This window comes from Nannospalax galili, unplaced genomic scaffold, assembly GCF_000622305.1.
Source record: "Nannospalax galili isolate Female #2095 unplaced genomic scaffold, S.galili_v1.0 scaffold1994, whole genome shotgun sequence".
Classification (NCBI taxonomy): Eukaryota; Metazoa; Chordata; class Mammalia; order Rodentia; family Spalacidae; genus Nannospalax; species Nannospalax galili.
Genome location: NW_008334127.1, coordinates 62,217 through 74,789, shown reverse-complemented (window position 1 = coordinate 74,789; position 12,573 = coordinate 62,217). Strand labels below are relative to the sequence as shown.

The window sequence follows — 12,573 nt, the reverse complement described above, 5'->3', positions numbered from 1 at the left end:
AATTTCCATCCAAAATTAACCTCAAGTCTTTCTCTAATGTTTCCCAGTCATGGTGTGATCCATGTTTGGTGAGGACGTGTTGGACCTCCATAGACAATGTTTCTCCCATACACTGTCTTATTAATGCCATACGTCGTGTTTTCTCTTCTGCAGAATTGGCTCTGGCTCCAACTGTGGCTGACAAAGATGTCAGAACTAGGAAAGCTTGTGCCCTTTGCTTGGAAATATTGTTTAGTTCCTGGTAATTTTTTTCAGCAACTTGCATTTCATCCAGAAGGAAGTTCAATTCATCATGTCCCAAGAGTCTCTGAAAAATTTCGTTTGCCACTTGATAGCCTGAGCCAGCTGCGAAAGAGAGCAACAGGAGCCGTGTGTCCTGCTGTTCTGTTTCTTGCAGATAATTCAAGAAGGAACTGAGAGCTGTGGTGAGCTCGTATGTGGCTTTTCTTTGAGCTTCTTCCACTGCTTTTGGAGAATCATTTCTAAAGCTTACTTCCATGTATGCATTTTTGATTTCTTCTATGTTTTCAATGAGCTCTGAAAACTGGGTAATACGAATTTGCTTGTCTTCTGACTCTGACTCTTTCATCCACTTCATGATGGACTGTGCATGAGGGAAGTTTTTCACTTTGTACACATGAGGTTCTAGAAGGCTGCGCAACTGAGATTTAATGAAGTGAGTTTTATAAATGGACAACTCTTTGCAAAAATTTACAGTGTTTACCAAAAAATTCTGCAAATCCCAATCTGTGAGACATGTGTTAATCCAAATATCATAACTTTCTGTTTTTTGGCTCACTGTTTGCATGAAATGTATTAGCTTTTGAAGCTGCTCTTCGGGATCAGTAACTTCCCAGGATTTCACATCCTGTAGGAAAAGCCTCACTTCCTTCCCAGCACTTAGTAATTCCTCTCCTTCCAGGATCTGAGCAGAGAGTCCAGTCAGTGCAGTATAGTTGTCTTTCAGGCAGTTAGCCACCTGAAGGGGGTCCTTAAAATCACTTCTGTGATTGGAGAGGATAATGTCCCAAATGGGAACTAGCTGAAGTCCCCGGTCAATGACAGACCAGGTTTGATTGCTGGCAACAAGGCCAGCCTTCCACTGGTCAGGTCCTTCTGCCTCTGGTGGTCCACCTGTCTGGGCCACAGATAACTCTACTTTGGTTTGGAGGTTTTCAGTATTTGTGTTCTGAGAGGTTGTTTTTGAATGTGAGTCTGACATATTCATACTTGCACCAATTTTAACTCCAAAGCCACTGTAGCTGCCCCTTATGTAAATATCCAGGGCCTCTGATGCCTGCTGCTTCACACCAGCCAGTTGCTTACTTTTGAATCCCTCTGCAATGGCCTTCCAGCAGTAGATTCCCCCTAAGTGCACAGGGCCTTGGTTAGCATGAGAGCCAAACCTCTGGAAGAAGCGTTCTGTTCTGTGCCTCAGTAAGGGAACTCTATCTGGGTTTGTAATCTCACCCAAGAGTTCATCAATTATTTTCAGGTCCTCAAGAGCAGCCTTGGAGAGTTGGATCTGGTCAATGGAAAAGTGGCAGGTGGCCAGGGGGATGTAGTTGAACTTGGACAAGCAGAAATAAGAGCTTTCAGAATGTGACTGATGGGTGTCCTTGGATTCTGCATAATTCCTTTCATCCATTCCAGCTTCTAATCTAATTCCCCAGCCTCCACCTTTGACTGAGGAGGTTATACTGAAGCCCAGCTTCTCTATAGTCTGTGTGAATATGGACTCTGCGTGAGAAGATGTGAATTCTTTACTTTCCATCCTTGTACCCTGCTCAGGACCAAAGATTGAGAGCTCCTTTGGAACCCTGAGTAGTTTGTCTCTCCTCTGTATCAGGTCTCTTTGTTGGCTTGTTTTATAAATTCCCTGTAGTGCAAGACCTCCGGAGGCCTGTTTTATCAGATCTCTGTCTGAGAGGTTTTTCCTGTGGGACAGTGTCTGGTCTGTGAGACTGAGTTGTTTCTGCTTGGTTTCTGTGACTTTACTCAGGGGCTTTTCAAGCAGAGTCAAGTTTTCTTCAGGAACCTCCATTACTTGCCTAACTATTGTTTCTTTTCCACACAGTGCCTCTTCCTGTCTGTGCTTCCCATCTGACTGTGAGCCTCTCAGGTCCTGCAGTGCCTCTCCTGCCGTCTGCCTTTTCTTTATCGTGTCCACTGAAGAATCCTGTAACTCTGGAGCACTATTTGCCTGAGAGACTTCAAACAGCTTTTCCAGGGCCTCTTTCTCCCAGGGATGTTGTGCTTGGGATTTCAGCCTCTGGAGGTCTTTTTCTTTTAAGTATTGTAAAGCTTGGGCACAGGTCACACCTAGGTGTTCCTGAAGCTTAGGCAGCCAGTATTCAGCAGACAATCCCACTTCTGTCAGCATCTCCTGGAGATCTTGCCTCCTTTTTCTTCTGAGGTGAGACTCATCAGGGTTGTACTCCTCTGTGTCCATGGCTGTGTGAAGAACAGGTATTCAGTTAAGTTTTTGTTTTCTGACCTAGGATATGTCTTGTCAACCACATGGCTAAAAGTATGCAGAATGTAATAAGTAAATCTATAAAGCTTTCTTGGGGTCTGGAGAGATGGCTCAGTGTTTTAGAGCACTGCTGTTTTGCTGCTCTTGCAAAGGACCCAGGTTGGATTCCCAGTAGCCACAATCTATAAAGCTTTCTTGGGGTCTGGAGAGATGGCTCAGTGTTTTAGAGCATTGCTGTTTTGCTGCTCTTGCAAAGGACCCAGGTTGGATTCCCAGTAGCCACGTGATGACTAACAACCATCTGTATCTGCAGTTCTACCAGATCCAATGTCCTCTTCTGTCCTCCACAGGCATGGCATGACATGGTTAAACTTACATGCAGACGTAACACTCATATACATAAAATATTTTCATGTATGTAAGTGCAACTATGTCATGTAGTGCCCAGGTAGGACAGAAGAAGGAATTCCATCCCTTGGTATTGGAGTTACAGACAATTGTTAACTGCCGTGTGGGTCTGGGATTCGAGGCCACATCTTTTATAAGAGCAGCCAGTACTGTTAACTGCTGAGCCATCTCTCTTATTCCCCAACCAAAGTATTTTTGTGAACATAGTTTCTTTCACACATAAGATATCACTGTGAGTATCCTCAGCATGGTGCCCCCCCTTTTTTTTTTCTACAGTGGTGACTTGCAATTCGGCCTACTTTTATCACTGTTTTAAAATAACAAATTTTCCTTGATGCCTGGCATGGTGGCACATCCATGTAATCCCAGCAGAGGCAGAGGCAGAGGCAGGTGGAGTTCTATGAGATGGAGACCAGCCTGGTCTACCTAGGGAGATCCAGGCTGGTTGGGCCTACAGGGAGACCCTGTCTCAAAAAAATATTAAAAACTAACTAACAACTAACTAACTAGCTAACTAACTAGCTATATAAATAAATAAATACATAAATAAATATTGCATTGAAAGAATTTACCTGAGGAATGGAGTTGGAAAATATACATGAGATAGGCAGCTTGATAAGTCAATCTTTCAGTTGATTATTTACACTGATTAGTTTCTATAAGGCTTATATAGACTGGTTATAACTTATCTCTCTGCTATTTCTTCTTCAGATATTTATTATTCACATATCTTTCTAGATGCATTTTTGTCCTTTTTATTCTTATTATTCACTTCTTACTTTTTATCTTATCTTAGTAACATAGTATCTTATATTATTAACAATTGTCTATACACTGATGTCATCCCTACATGTGTATATAAAGCCTAATGCTGAGAGGTTGCAGCCTCACCTGCTTCTGGTTTGCTCTGTCCTGCTTCAGCCACCAGGCCTGCTGCTTGCTGCCATGCCCTACCCCTTCCATGACAGTTTCTTATCCCTCTGGAACTGTAAGCCAAAAATAAACTGTTCCTTCTATAAGTTGTCTTGGTCATGGTGTTTTATCATAGTAACAGAAAAGTAACTAATACAAATTCCTGCTACATCCACAGGAGGTCGAACAGCATTTATAAATAAGGAAGAACATATGTATCACATCCTTGGTACAGACACAAAAGATAAAACCTACCAAAGGAGGAAGAGCACATAGCTATAGGGCAACCAGGGTCTGACTTCTGAGAGAGAGAGAAGCAGCTTGGGGTTCTATGATATAGCACTAAATACCTACCTGACATGAAGATCTTTAGTTTAATCTGTTTTACTACAAATGTCATAATTTCCTTCCATTCTGCTTTAGGACAGTAATCTGTTGATGAGTACATAGGATAATTCCACAATGTAGTTATTGTGAACAATGCTGTAATAAACATGGAAGCATGGGTATCCACATAGTAAAATTGACTTTGATTCCTTTGGGTATATACCCAGATGTGGTAGGGTTGGGTCACATGCAAGGGTTACTTTTATTTGTAAAGATTTCTTTATTTATCCTTAGTTATGTATTTGTATGCTTGTTTGTATATCGGTATGTGCATGTGAATGTGGAAGCCCGTGGAAGCTACAGCCTTGGGTCCCCAAAAAGCTGGAGTTACAGGCAGTTTTGAGCTGCCTGATGTGTGTACTGAAAACCATAATGGGTTCGTGTGTGTTCTGGAAACCATAATGGGTTTTTCTGAATGAGAACTACATTCTCTTAACTTCTTAGGTATCTCTCTCTCCCCTACTTTTAATTTTTTTTAAGGAAAATCCATACTGATTTCCATAGTGACTACCCAAATTCACATTTCAATCAACAGCATTTGATGGCTCATTTTCTCACACATCCGTGGCAGAATTTGCTGTTTATTTTCTTGACTATACCACTTGACTAGGTGAGACAAAATCACAATATAGATTTTGCTATCCATTTCTTGATGTTGAAGGCTTTTAAAGGTATATGTACTTGGTCATTTGCAGCGTTTGTTCATTTCCACTATCTTTTCTATCATGACTAAACTTTCTAAACATTGCATGACCCCCCCCCCCAAACAGTCCCACCAACTATTGACAAAGTCTTTTAGTACTTAAGCCTATGAAGGCCATTTCTCATTCAACCACCACATTTCATTCCCTGGCTATCGGCTAATGGACATATCATAATGCCAAATATATTTAGTTCAACTTTAAAATTCCCTACAGTCTTTCACAATCTCAAAGTCCAGTGTCTCTTCTGACACTTATGGCAAACTCTTAACTTTAATCAACTGTAAAAATCAAAGAGCAAATTATTTACTTCCAATGTACATTTGCACCAAGGATACATTCTTACTTCATAAGGGAGGAATGGGAGCATAGTTAGGAAATATCTCACCAAAGTCACTAACAAAATCTAGCAGGGGAAAAACAAAACAAAACAAAACAACAAATCCTATAGTTCCATGTCTGATGACTGGGACTTTAGCTACAAAGGGCTTAGATGGTTTCTCCCCATCTTTCTCCGCATCTTTCTCTTGGGCTGGTTTCACTCCCTGTATGTAGCTCTCTTTAGGAAATCACTCATGATTATAGCATCTTCAACTTCTCAGGATCTCCACCACAACACAGGCTTCACTTTCACAGCTTCACATGATGACATTTCAGGGCCTTCTCACAGTGATTTCAGCACTAGCCCTACTTGACTGTCCTCAGTGATGCTCTTAAAATAAGGAAGAATCCATGACCCCCCCTCATTCTTGCATCTTTCATGTATTTAAAATCAGTACTATGTGGATGAAACTGCCAAGATTGGCTGACAGCTTAGTGTAGAACCTTGTCCCCTTTTATTACCAGTAACTTATGTGTTGAAGAAATTGATTTCTAGGAAAAAGCAACCCCTTAGGCTTTCTCCTTTCACAAGTTGGAAGCTTAGTCGGGTGAACTTTGCCCTTTCTATTGCTCCAGTGCAGGCAGTGAGGCTTCTCCTTAACAGTGCTAATCTTTATAATAAATCTCTCTTTCTGCAGAGAGATGCTGTTAGAGCATCTTTGACTATAACACTGATTCTTACTGCTCTTTTTCTCTCCAAACTGTATATTTTGCATTTTTCTGTCTCGCTCGTCCTTTTTCACTATAGACCTGCATAAGAAATAACAGTAATAACCTAGCCACAGATTCAGAATTACTTTGTCTTTAAATCTCCTCTGCCAAAAGAAATTAGCACAATTTTAAAATTGAGCCTCAAACAAGTGCTTAAGACATGGGCAAAAGGCATCCATTTTCTTTGCTAAATTTCACCAAAAAGGCCTATAGCTCCATTGTTAAAATCTACTTTGTTCTCCTCTGAAGACTATTGAGCTGGGCCTTGACATTTCACATTATATTTGCTGGCTTTAGAGGGCAAGGGGCAAAAAATTGTCCCTTAAGTCCCTCTTACCAGATTAGTATAGGCCTCAAAGTATGGTTATTAAACACCCAAGAAGGTTTTTTCTACAGATGGGCAGCTATTTGTTTTCAGCAAAGGTTTCCTAGGCTATATCCTTACCCACTGGGATCTCTTTGATCCGCAGACCTTAAGAAAAAACTGAATCTTTCTGCACTCAGACCTGGTCTAGATATACACTAGAAGACAAAATTTGGTCTGTAATGGGAAATATAAATGAGGGTACTTACTAAGTCTTTCATGTTGTCAATTCCATAAATAGACAAAAACTAACTAATTATGGGTATAAGCTTTTATGTATCTGGTCACCTCAGTGTATCCAAGGAGGAGTTCATGTTTAGCATTGGTAAAGGCAGATATTTCTGTCAACCTAATCTTGCTTGATCATGGGTACTGACTGCCAAGTACCCATGGTTTCATAAAGTTTAGAAATATCAAACAATGTGACCTCTTAAAATCAAATGTTCTGTTTTTTGTCAATCCTTGTTCCCAATAAAGAACCCAGCAGATTAGAAATCTCTCCTAGACAAATGTATACAGGTTATAAGAAGGACAGATCTTGTCAGTCCTGTTAGTAGTCACTGGACTCACCAGCTCTCCTGTCCAATGTAAACCACTGAGTTAAATTCTAAATAGAAACAAATGCCTTTTCGTATAAATTATATTGGTAGCGTCACATGCACTTTGAGCTCACTTAGAAGCTGACTCTGGAGATGGGATTGGCCCTCCCACTTCAGACGCAAGTCTATTTTCTCTAGAGTTTCTACAAGACTCTTACTTAGGTTCAGGCTGACCCACCTGCCCCTGTGGCAAGGTAAAGGAAAACAAAAAACAGCCTAAGAGTAAAGGCATTGTGAGTTTGAGAACAGCTAAATGTGAACAAATTTCAACAGAGGTTACTGTTATTTATCTCATGATATAAAAATGTCTATAGTAAAAATAATTAATGGGATTCTCTACTTTGTCACAAAAATGAGGAAAGTAACTAACACAGACTAATGTAAATGTATAGCAAGTACAAAGATTTAACTACTTAATGAACGAATCAACAGGATAAATATTTTTAAAAGGACAATTTGTAATCTGTGGAAAGGAAAGAGAGTACCCTCTGCCTAAAAATGTACCAGTTGCTTCTCTCTACCTAGTGTTTACACTCCTTCGAAACCTAAAGCAGAGTTTTGGTAGATCACTCCCTGAACTATGTGAAGTAGACAAAAAATATTTTTTATCTGTTTTGTGTTTTCTATAAGGTTTACCTGGGAACTTATAAGACACAGTGTGTACATGGGTAATATTACCTCATTACATTATTTTATGTGTGTAATTTGGATTCCATGTTCTTTTAATAAGATGATACTGCACAACACTTTTCTGAGCCAAATAAGTTCCATCTTTATGATTTTAGCTGTGCCTACTTGCAAAAGATCAGCACAATTGGGCTTGTTGACTGTTGTGTTCCTTTATTAAAGGAGGAATAATCAGGGTCATTGGACCCTCACCTGAGTATCCAGCCGCTTTTCCTAGCCAGCTGTATGTAATTCTGCCACAATCATAAATGGTCTCCTGGATTTGGGGAGGACTAAAGAATATAATCTGGGAAAGGCTAGAAAGAGAGACCTTGACCTATGAGGAAATAGAAAAGTCAACATTCATGCCGGTAAAGACTTTCAAGTGTAAGTACTCTCAGGTCACCCATATGCCTCAGTAACCCCCCATTCATCTCTGTAAATAAAGTCAGGAAATTCATTGGTTTCCCAGGGTGAACTTTAATGTAATCAAACATTGGTTTGACACTAGTACCTCAGAAGGGGAATAAAGAGATAATGCCTTAGAAGGAGGATAAACATATAGAAAATTTGTTAATATTATGTCTCATGGTATTAAGAAAGAAAATGGAAAGGTGAAAGATGTTAGAAGGATACAGGAATGATGATGTTTTATTAAGAAGGATTTGTGTATGAAGATTATGATGGCTGGATATTTCTAAAATAGAAAAAAAACAAATGATAAGGTTCTGTGTAGGTTTGTTACACTAAAGAATGGAACAGAAATAATATATAGATAATTTTAAATTTTTTAAGGTCAGGGGCCTGGAAAGATGGCTCAGCAGTTAAGGCACTGCTTGCTCTTGCAGAGGACACAGGTTTGATTCCCAGCACTCACTGTCAGCTAACAACCATCCAGTTCCAGGGAGTCCAACATCGTCTTCTGACAGGTGTGGGCATTGTATGACACAGGTGCACTTATATACATGCAAACATATTCTCATATACATAAAATTTAAAATTTTTTTCTAAGGTCACAGTTTTTTCAACTAGTTTAAGGAACAAAGTTTATGTCTAGTCAAGGTTTATTTAAGAACATTTGGGATTTTGCTCAAGCTTCATGTATACATTACATGGCAATTAAAAGTACCAGATTGGTGTAACTAACCTTCTTGGATGTTTAATAACCACACTTTGAGGCCTATATTAATTTGGTCAGACGGATTAAAGGGACATTTTTTTTCTCCTTACTCTCTAAGGTCAACTAAGTTCGAGGGGGACTATGGGCATCTCTCAATGTCCCGCAACTGTGATAAGTCACCTGTCCTCTTGTTCCTGGAGGAGATGGAAACCCCACAAGATGGACTTGAACCAGTGTCCAGTCTACAAAGAGAATGGTCAAAATAGTTGAAATATTTCTTTGAGGCTTCAAAGCAAAGCCATGTTCCAGCAAGGCTTCTGACATGTCCTCACATAGATTGAACTGGTAAAAGAAACACCTAAGGAGCCAGAAGCTCCTCCACAGTCCATGTGACCCCTGAGGACCAGATCCTCAGCTGACCTCAAAAAAACAAACCAATTGGTTTATATGGGCCAAATGCCTGGTTTAAACACCCAAAAGGAAAGTAAAACCAAATATTAAAGTGATTGGTATGCTTCTTTAAAAATCCAAGGGATTGCACTTCCCCCACATTAGGCTTAAGTTCACATGTTATTTAGACAATTATTTCTCATTGATGAACTTGCTCTTAATAAGAAAATGCTACTCAGATAAATCTTGATTTAATTCAATACTACAATGCCTACCTGCAGCCAAAAAAGAAAAGCACTGTTGTTCTAACCTAAAAATTAAATGATAGCTACATTTCTTTTTTCTCCCTGTCTAGAAGCCATTTGGGAGGGAACTCACATTGATTCTAGCCACTCCTACAGCTATCAAAGTGCCTGAAAACTAATCCCAAGTTCATCAAGTCTAGCCTTGGAGGTCAAAAGAAAAATGAGGAGGAACTCAATAGATGGAAGTTCTCATCAAGAAATTCTAATGGACTTTGATTTGGACATTTGAAATTTGCTGTGCTTGGACTTTTTCCTGGTTCCCTGTCTAAAACTTCTAATGCTAGCTACTCTTGCCTTTATTTCTCTTTCACAACTCCACACACCAGTCAAGAACCACACCCTGCACCCCTATTCAGCATGGAAGAAGCCAGAGCAGTCTGTGCCCTGATTCCCTTTTGGAAATTAGAGTAACCTGTTTAGAGGGTGGTGTGATAAGAATAGGAGGTAGAAATTGGCTAGGAAGTTTGTGTAAACAGACCCCAAATAAAAGTAGCTAGTTTCTTTCTTGGCTAAAAGCCAAAATGACCCTGGGCCTCTTAGCCTGCTTTGTGTCAAAGGCCAGAAATGCTTAAAGTATTTGGGATCTCTTATTTAATTCCTAAAATATTTTAGGGTTACCTCTTCAAGGCAGGTGTTTGTGTAGCAAATAACCCCATAAGATTAGCTGATCAAGACTATAAAAACCCTATTCTATCTGTTGAAAGGCGTGCAGTTGCAGGGGTCAATCATCTGATCCTAGGACCAGCCCCAGGAAGGCAGATTCAAGTTAATTTATGCTAAATAGATTAGTGGAATTCCTAGTGAGTTAGTGAGATATGCCTCCCAGCAAAATGCTTCTGGACCTGGCCACAGATTGTAGATCTTTGTAAGTCTTCTCACTTTTCTAATTCTTCAGAAAAGTCTTGTGCTTCTTTTCTTCATATCCCTTTTCCAAACATGCTTCCTTTAAATCTTTGGGCTGCATTAGAATCTTGTATTTCTTTACTTTTTCTTTAAAGCTTCCTTCTCCCAGCCATGTGGCTGCCAGTCAGCCATGTGTATGATCTCCATGCGGGCTCTAAACTTGCATGAATTCATGACTTTCTTTCCTTCACCTCTCCATTTTCCTCCTTAAGGCAGCTACCAAGATTACCAGTTCATCTGCCCTGAGGATTTTCCTTAAAATTCTAATAAAATTGCCCCAAAGCTTCTGTTTTGGGTCCATTCTTAGATTCTTTTATGAACGAGATTAAGAACCCTCTGGTGAAGTGATTTCTCCCCATTTCAGAAGCAGAGGCCAAGGACTCTGCGTACTGGCTTGATCTTTCTGACTTGCTCAGTTACCTTTCTTGTACAGTTCAGGCCCATAGTGAGCTGGGCTCTCTTACAACAATAAACCATCAAGAAAATGCCTCCTTCACAGATATGCCCATAGGACAATCTAATGGAGAAAATTCCTCAATTGAGGTACCCTCTTCCCAAGTGTCTATTGTTCACGTCAAGTTGACAAAAACAAACCAGCACAAGCTTTGAAGGAATCGGGATGTTTCCCTTTGAAAGATATTTGGGTACAAAGACTTGAATATATGACTCAGAATGTATGGCAGAGTGGATGGGGTTAGGTGGGGTTATAGGGGGAGGCATGGATGGGGGAGGGTGCCTGGATTTGAATGGGAAATGTATGAAATTTTAAAAGCTCAATAAAAAATTCATTGGTTGATAAGACAAGCAAAAAAAAACTAGAAAGAAGTTTCATTAAGAAAGATAGTTTAAATTAAAAGAGTGAGACTAACAGCTACCATGGAAAACATGATGGCCAGAATATAGGGGAAGGGGGAAATATAGGGAGAGAGGAGGTGTTGCTTTATAAAGAATGGAAGTCAAAGGGGATAGGCACTGAGAGTTCTCAGCCTTGCTCTACTTCCAGTTCAGTCTGCCCCACTTGCAGTTGAAGATGTGAACTCTCAGCTTCCTCCTCCTGCCCCATACCTTCAGTTTCTTGCCATGTTTCCCTACGATGATGGGTGCATATCCCTCTATTGGCTAAAACAAACCCTTTGTTCCATAAATTACTTTTGGTCATGGTGCTCTATCAAAGAAACAGAAAAGTCACTAATACAGAAGATGGTATCAGATCACTGTTTCTGTGAAGAAATGGAGCATGTTATTTGGAGGAATGTGGAAGACTTTGGAACATTGGCCTGGAAAAATCAACCGACTGTTATAAGTAGAGCTTAACAGGCCATTCAAGTAGGAGTCTTGAAGTCAGTAGTAATGTCCCATGACTCTATTTACATGCACAAAGGTATTTAAGCTCCCTTGGTGTTTGGCCTGTGTGGCTATTGCAGGCTCCAGCTGGCCAATAGTCACTGCTCATTGACTAATGTTGGTTAGTTTGAGTTGTGTAAGATTGGTTGCTTCTCTCTCTCTCTCTCTCTCTCTCTCTCTCTCTCTCGTTAGAAATAAAATCCAAGGTAAAAGGATCTCATCAATATTGCACAAAGAACACGTGGACAAATTGCATGGCAGATCTTGCTTTTGCCTAATGGAGACCTGCATGATTAGTCAGATCTAGCAAGTACACAAAGCTCCCAGAAACTCAGGAGGCTTTTATCCCTAATGTAAGAAGACTGTGTCTTTTCCCCTTTGGCTGGGGTCAGACATCCCAGTCTTTCCTGGGTGACTAGTTTAAAATAAACAGCATGAAGAGAGAAGAGCTGCATTACTCCAGGCCATAAGACTCAGGAATCTATGAGGGTCTTTCCTCCAACAAACGTGTTATTGGGTGTGGTATGATTAAAAGAGTATTATTCCTTTTCATAAACCAAGTTTTACAGGATTTGAAAGAATAGGCTAATATCTAACATTTCCTACTTTACACCCCATTTCTCCTCTCCTTTCCTCCCCACCATTAGATTTACCGCCCCCCAAGTCTATCAGAGCTATATAGCATCTGGACAATGGCTTGGAGAGCTCATAACCCTGGGGTCATATTGAAGACTGATTGCTGCATAGGCAGGGAAGGCTTTTTTCTAAAGGTCATATTGGATGCTTCATGGAACCCATAAGTCATCTTTACAAAAGACACAATTTAAAGTTACAACTTCTTTTAAAAAATATTTTTTTATTGTTTTTATTTTTATGTATACGAGTGTAATGCCTACATGTAAGTGT

At 40.0% G+C, this 12,573-nt stretch overlaps 1 protein-coding gene across 1 annotated transcript in view; it reads right to left on the bottom strand.

Moving 5' to 3' along the window:
• The window catches only part of LOC103730958 (interferon-induced very large GTPase 1-like), a 38,795-nt gene that overhangs the window by 5,167 nt on the left and 21,055 nt on the right, over window positions 1–12,573 (bottom strand). The window contains exon 2 of the mRNA XM_029561705.1: window positions 4–2,454. Within this exon, the coding sequence (XP_029417565.1) occupies window positions 4–2,452 (2,449 nt within the window). The 5' untranslated portion in view covers window positions 2,453–2,454. The remainder of the gene's footprint in view (window positions 1–3; window positions 2,455–12,573) is intronic.